The sequence below is a fragment of the Sinocyclocheilus anshuiensis genome, unplaced genomic scaffold (genome assembly GCF_001515605.1).
Source record: "Sinocyclocheilus anshuiensis isolate Anshui unplaced genomic scaffold, SAMN03320099.WGS_v1.1 scaffold855, whole genome shotgun sequence".
Taxonomy (NCBI): domain Eukaryota; kingdom Metazoa; phylum Chordata; class Actinopteri; order Cypriniformes; family Cyprinidae; genus Sinocyclocheilus; species Sinocyclocheilus anshuiensis.
Window position 1 is genome coordinate 241,541 of NW_015547664.1, and position 7,908 is coordinate 249,448.

Below are 7,908 nucleotides of genomic sequence, written 5' to 3' on the forward strand. Positions count from 1 at the left end.
TAATTATGTCCCCACTGGATGCAACAAATGCCTCGTTTATAATGGGTTTTAATGTTTTTGTCTCGTCGCTCCGGCCGGGTCATGGCATCACAGTATGGTAAAGGGCGTAACGCGCTTGAGGTATTCGGCCAATCACAACGCACTGGATAGCTGGCCAATCACAGCACACCTCGCTTTTCAGACCGATGAGCTTTGTAAAAATCGACGCGTTTCAGAAAGGCGGGGCATAGAGGAGAAACAGTAATGTACAGTATGTGGAAAATAATGTGTTTTTTTAACCTTAAACCGCATAAACACATTTCATTATACCAAATACACAAAATAATGTTCTTTTTAGCAACATCATATGACCCCTTTAACTAATGATCCATTAAGCATTATACAATGTTTGTTAATGATTTGTTAATGAAAGTTATTATGAAGTGTTACCGATTAAAGTCATATTTTAAGAATAAAGTCAAAATTATGAGAATAAGTTGTAGCAATACAAGATTAAAGTTGTAATATTTTGAGAATAAAGTCGTAGTATTTTGAGTGAAGTCGCAGCAATAGAAGATTAATCGTTGTAATATTTTTAGAATATAGTCGTTTATTGCATGAATAGGGTCAATTACCACTACCTACTCCACAAAAGCATCTAGACTTTCATTATTCACATGTATTTAACTTTTAAAACAGCAATAAAAACATTGTGTCTACAAATTGTGAATGGACTTGAAGACATGAAATATTATTTCCAATCATTTTTACCAGTGGTCGGCAACAGGCGGCCCGAGGGCCAAAACTGGACCGCCAGCAATAATATCTGCAGCCAGATTATTTTGATAGTGGCTGGTTCTGAAATAGATCTGTCATGACAGCAACAGTTACTCATAATCAGAGGATGTGAGCGGAGCGTGGAGTGGAGCGGTGTGATTTTGACTGGAGCAAGGAGCGGATTTTTTAAAGGTCGGAGCATCGTGGTTTTCACTCACTCCAAGATGGCCCGTGCCCGCAGCCAGATTATTTTGATAGCGGCTGGTTTTGAAATAGATCTGTCATGACAGCAACAGTTACTCATAATCAGAGTATGTGAGCGGAGCGCGGAGTGGAGCGGTGTGATTTTGACTTAATCAGAGTATGTGAGCGGAGCGTGGAGTGGAGCGGTGTGATTTTGACTGGAGCAAGGAGCGGATTTTTTAAAGGTCGGAGCATCGTGGTTTTCACTCACTCCAAGAGCGTTCCACCACCGCTCCATCATGAGTACAATTCATGCCAATGGCCCGAAAATGTGAAAATATGTGAATTCTTGCATATTTAGCAAGAATTCACATGTTAAACATATTTAGCTAGCTTGATAGAGAAGGATCACTCAAATCAGAAAGAATGTGAAGCTATGATGACAGCAATGGACATGAGTGGGAAGTTGTAGTTCTCAAGGAATTTGTTCCTTCTAGATACTGAATATTTTCAGCTGAAAGCATGATTTAAACAAGTATTAAGTACAAGTACTTATTCACACGCAATCGCTCTCTCAATGATGCATTCAAACAAATGTATCTGTATCCGATTTCGAATGAGCAGAAATCTGTTAGAAATGCATCGATCCGTAGGTAAAACTGACAAAAACGTAGTTATTTTCATCACAAACAAAATTTGCACCGCAAAAAGCAGCAATTATACCTTTTAATGCTGACAACCATGTTATTAGACAAGTACTATAACACGCAATCGCTCTCTTAATAATACATTCAAACAAATGTAATCTTACAGTGCTACATCTGTATCCGATTTCGAATGAGCAGAAATCTGTAAGAAATGCATCGATCCGTATGTAAAATATCTGATGTAAACGTACTGTTATTTTCATCACAAACAAAATTTGCACCGCAAAAAGCAGCAATTATACCTTTTAATGCTGACAACCATATTATTAGCTTGTCATATGGTAGGACAAAAGTTTGAACACTAGTGTTCTAATAAGCCACTTTGAAACTCTGCTGTTATTTTGAACTGTGATATTTCATACATACTGAAATACTTTAGCCGCAGAGTGGTGTTTCTGCGAGGAGCGGAGCGGGAGCGGGAAATGGTGAACCCGGAGCAGAGTGATTATTAAATGCTCGATACGCGAAGGGGAAATTGTTGATGCTCCACTCCGCTCACATACTCTGCCAGACACCACAACACAAATGTGTCTTTTTGTTAATGACTGTCCTCCTACAGGATTTAACACAGAGTAACAGCTCACTACCACTTACAAAAGACACTGTAACAGTCTGCCACAGGCAATTCTAGTTGCATTTTCATCAATTAATTTCTTAAATGATCCTTTGACTATTTTCTGGCCTGCCATCTAGTGGCAAAAAATTTTTTGGCCCAATGCCAAACTTGCTTGCCGACCCCTGATTTATACCATCCATAAATCAGCTTGTGAATTGTCACGTAATGACATTTACCTCAGAAAAAGACAACATAATTTAAGTTAACAAGTTGGAGTCCACTTCAACCTTTAGAATGTTTGTATTGCTGTTGTTAATTATGTTAAATACATGTGAAGAATAAAAGGTTGGACACCACAGATATGTTTTTGCAGAGTGGTGGAATTTTCAAATTAATTAACCTTATTCACACAATATACTAAGTCAAGTCAAGTCATGTCATGTTTACACACAAGGAATTTGACTTGGCGACGGGAGCTTCCAGTGCAGAAGTACACACATAGTGCAAACATACATGATAGTGCAGACATACATAGAATTACACAGTAAAGATGAAATAATAAGAAAAACAGAAAAATAAATAATGTTCACGTGGCCTTCTAACTTTTTAAACTCTAAAACCTTTTTAAAACTATGTTTTGTTGAACTGAAACTGCAGCCAAGTAATGGAACCTTTTCACATTTCAGGGTTTCTCAGAAGCGGAAGTCATCATCAAGCAGTAATCGAAGATGGCGCCGATGCTGATGGCTGCCTCCGTGGCGTGCTCCGCAGTCCCCACTCTGCACATTTTGTATGTCTACCTTATCTGACACATTCAGTTCAGTTTATGGAGCTCTCTTCTAATGACCTGATTATCTCAGTAAGGTGTGTTAAATAAGGGGGGTCCCAAGGGCCAGGATTAAGAACCACTGTTCAAGAATTATGATTCAAAAAGTACATTGCCTGGTTATGTACTGACAAACTACTAGTGTTAGAAAAATTCGCATCTTGATCATTCAAGAGAAAAAATATTGCCTAAGGGGCCGTTCACATGTCACACCTAAAAACGCGTGGAAAACGCAAGCTGTGGCGCTTTCTACTTTCCAAAGTGCTCGAGAGCGCTGCCGTTGCTAAGCAGCCGTGACCTGCGCTCACCATGACGACGTGGAAGTTTCAGCAAAGGATAAATGGATTCCAGCACTGAAAATCGCTTACAGTAGCTCTGCTACTAATTTTATAGTAAATATATTTAAAAATTGGTATCCCTGTACAGCTACATCCCTGTAAAGCGGCATTCTGAAAAGTTGAGATGTTTTTACAGAGATTGTTTTACTATTGGGAGATGAGAGGGTCTGTATTACCAAAGTCCCTTTAAGGCAAGTCATGTCACTCAAGCGAGTATAGTGTTAACTATGGCTACTCACAAATCAGGCAACCAACTGGACCTTATTTACACACGACACTGCTCCACTGATCATGTGCTGGTTACTCCACTGCACACATCGGATCACTTCCTCCTCACTCTTAACCTCAAAATGGTTCCTGACATACCCCTCCACATGTCACTTTTCAACGTAACCTACGCTCACTCTCAGCCTCCCGGCTATCTACTATGGTTTCATCTTCGCTTCCTCGCCCTGAACAGTTATCATCTCTTGATGTTAACAGTGCTACTGATACTTTCTGCTCCACTCTTACGTCTTGTTTAGACACCGTCTGCCCCTTGTCTTCCAGGCCAGCTCGTACCACCTCTTCTGCCAATTTTCTATCTGATGTTCTCCGTGAGTATCGTTCTAAGCTCAGAGCTGCAGAAAGAGTATGGCGCAAATCACAAAATCCTACTGACCTTAAAGGGTTAGTTCACCCAAAAATTTAAATTAGCCTGTGTTTTACTCACCCTAAAAACATCCTAGGTGTATGTAACTTTCTTTTTTCAGACGAATCCAATTGGAGATGTATTAAAAATTGTCCTGGCCCCTCCAAGCCTTTCAATGGGGGTAAGCAGGTGTTGGTTGTCAACAGTTCAGAAGACGTGAAATAAAGTGTGTGCATCCGTATTAAAACGTCCCTCACACGGCTCCGGGGGGTGAATAAAGGCCTTCTGTAGCGAATCGATGCATTTTTGAAAGATAAATATCCATATTTCAAACATAATAAACACTTTTTTCCTCACTTCCGCTGACTGTGGTACGCGGAAGACATTCAGGCGGATGACGTAGGACATGATGGTCGTGCACACGCCTCTGAGAAATGCAGGAGCAAAGGAAACAAAGTTTCCTTTAGCAAAGGAAAACCAGTCTCCTCTTGGCTTATATCCTCCGAAATTTTTCTTTACAAATCCTTGTTTTGTGCTTCTAATTCATGAGCGGCGTGTTGTTTTGTCTCCGCGTTCGTCACTTATCACGCAACGTCAACGTCCTACGTCATCCGCCGGAATGGCTTCAGTGTATGACAGTCAGCGGAAGTGACAAAAAAGGTGTTTATTATGTTTGCAATATGGATATTTATCTTACAAAAATGCATGGATTCACTACAGAAGGCCTTTATTTACCCCCCGGAGCCATGTGAGGGACGTTTTATTATGGATGCACGCACTTTATTTCACGTCTTCTGAACTGTTGACAACCAACACCCGCTTACCCCCATTGAAAGGCTTGGAGGGGACAGGACAATTTTTAATATAACTCCGATTGGATTCATCTGAAAGAAGAAAGTCACATACACCTAGGATGCTTTGAGTAAAACACAGGCTAATTTTCATTTTTGGGTGAACTAACCCTTTAATATCTATCAATCACTCCTCTCTTCATTCTCTGCTAATGTCTCCACTGCTAAAAGGACATACTATCACAACAAAATTAGAAATTCTCCTAACTCTCGCATGCTCTTTAAAACATTTTCCTCCCTCCTTTGTCCTCCTCCCCTCGCGCGGAGACCATACAGCGTAGAGGCGCGTCCCCTGGGTGGTGGATAGGGGATCCCTCGTGTGGGGGTACACGAATAATATGGAATAAGGTGTCGTGAACCAACATGGTCTAAGGGAAGGAACCCTGACAAAAACCCACTGGTCCGCCTAGTAAAGGGGTTGGGCAGCAGGCTAACAACCTTCTCCCATCAAAAATGATTATTACAGATACCATGGACATTACAGATAGAAGTAACCAGGGTGAAGCTAAGATGGCCAGTGATGGCAGCAAGACGGCGTGGGGTCAAAGCCTTCGGGAAGCTCAACATCCGATGACATCTATAGTAACACCCAAACAAGAACTCTCCATCGGACACTGGAATGTCAGGAGTATGTACAGAGCGGGGGCAGCTGCACAGATCGCCAGAGAGATGGATCAGTACAAGTTGGACCTGCTTGGGATCAGCGAGTGCAGATGGACAGAAGCAGGCAGACAGAAGCTGGCAACAGGACAAACAGTGCTATATGCAGGAGATGAGGAGCTGCATAAAGGTGGAGTTGCCATACTAGTCAGTAAACAAGCAGGGAAGGCACTAATAAAGTGGACACCTGTCAGCAGTAGGATAATCACAGCAAGATTTTATTCTCGATTCAGGAGACTGACTATAATCCAGGCGTATACCACACTCAATGAGCGAGCTGATGAGGAGAAAGAACAGTTCTACGAGATGCTGCAGCAGACTGTAGACCAATGCAACAGGCAAGACATAATCATTATTATGGGGGACTTGAATGCCAAGGTTGGCCAAGATAACAACGGATATGAAAGTATAATGGGCACTCAAGGGCTTGGAGTTAGAAATGACAACGGTGAGAGGGTGTGTGAATTCTGCGAGATCAATGGTCTCATCATAACTGGCACATTATTCGCGCACAAGAACATTCACAAAGCAACATGGGTATCAGCAGATGGAACGGTGAAGAACCAGATCGACCACCTTATGATCAGCGGGCAGTGGAGGTGCTGATGTGAACAGTGACCATTATTTGGTGAAAACGAGAATCAGGCTGCGACTCAGCACAAACAGGAACTAGAAGAATGCCAAACCAAGACTGGATGTTGAGCGACTGAAGGATGAGGAAACCAGGAAGAAATACACTGATGCAGTCAGAAGTAAGCTGACCAAAATAAAGGATGAGAGTGGTGACAGTGAGGACATAAATGCAATGTAGGAACAGCAGAGGAAGGCTTACGTCAGTGCTGCAGAGGAAGTCCTTGGTTACAGGAAATGGAAGAGTAAACCATGGATGAGTAAGGCAACATGGCAGCTCATTGATGAGAGAAAGGAGATAAAAGGAAAAATCCACAGCACAAAATCTGAAAGAATCAAGGACAGGCTCAAAGAAACATACAAGCAGAGAGACAAAGAAGTCAAAAAGAACGTCAGGGAGGACAAAAGAACATGGATGACAGAGAAGGCACAGAGGGCACAAAGTGCAGCAGAAAACTGCAGGAAAAAAGAGCTGTATGAAATAGTGAAACAACTGACAGGACAGAGTCACAAGAAGACGATTAAGCAAGAGCACTTCCAGGAAGTGCTAAATAGGGAAAGGCCTCTAGAACCCCCACAAGATGAAGAATGAAGAGGGGAAGAAACTCTTCAGATTCTAGTAGAAGCGCCTACAAAACAGGAAATTAAGAGGGCAATCCAGTCTATGCGAACTGGCAAGGCCCCAGGGATAGACCAAGTTACAGCAGAGATGATTAAGGCAGACCTGGATGGCTCTTGTAAAGAACTGAAACAAATTCTAGACCGTATCTGGCAGGAAGAAAGAGTACTGGACCAATGTAAACAGGGACTGATCTTCAAGATCCTCAAGATCCCAAACCTACAAGACTGCGAAAATTGGAAAGGGGTCTTACCGATAGCCAGCAAAGTGCTTGGAGTGCTTGGGATCAGAAGAATTCGGGATGGAGTTGATGGATGCCTCTGGAAAGAGCAAGCTGGATTTCGGGCAGGAAAGAGCACTGTTGATCAGATCTTCATCCTGAGAAACATCCTGGAACAAGCCAACGAGTGGAACACCATACTGTACGTTCACTTTGTGGACTTTGAAAAGGCTTTTGATTCCATTGATAGAAGAAGCCTGTGGGTGATTATGAAGAAATATGGAATACCAAACAAACTGATCGCTATACTCAAAGCACTATACGAAGACTTTCAGTGCGCAGTGATAGACAAAGGGGAAAAAACTGAATGGTTTCCAGTGATTACCGGAGTCAAGCAAGGCTGCTGCATGTCAGGATTCCTGTTCATTATGATCATAGACTGGGTCATGAGGCAGACAGTGGAGAACAAGAAGACAGGCATAAGATGGAACTTCACCACAGTACTTGAGGACCTAGACTTTGCCGATGACATAGCCCTACTATCATCGACATTCGACCAGCTGCAGACGAAGACCACAAGATTGGAAGAAAATGCAGGAAGGGTAGGACTCACACTGAATGCCCAGAAGTGCAAGGTGATGAAGTTGAACAGCAAGGAGAAAGATGCACTGCGAGTAGGGCAGAATGGTGTGGAGGAGGTGGAGCGCTTCACATACCTTGGTGCGGACGTAATCCATGATGGAGGTGGCACAGTTGACATACAGAGGAGAATAACTCTGGCCAGTGCAGCTTTTCACAAGCTGGCCAAAGTATTTTATGCCAGAGACATCGGCAGGAAGACCACGGTGACATTGTTCAATACCTTGGTACTACCTACACTACTGTATGGGTGTGAAACTTGGAAGCTGACTAAAGGAGAGGAGGAAAAACT

At 42.4% G+C, this 7,908-nt stretch overlaps 1 protein-coding gene across 1 annotated transcript in view; it reads right to left on the reverse strand.

Annotated features, from left to right (window-relative positions):
• Positions 1 to 1,237, reverse strand: part of LOC107702491 (metallophosphoesterase 1-like) — a 7,847-nt gene extending 6,610 nt beyond the window's left edge. Inside the window, exon 1 of the mRNA XM_016504838.1 lies at positions 1,211 to 1,237. Coding sequence (XP_016360324.1) covers positions 1,211 to 1,237 — 27 coding nt within the window. The remainder of the gene's footprint in view (positions 1 to 1,210) is intronic.
• Positions 1,238 to 7,908: the final 6,671 nt, after the last annotated feature.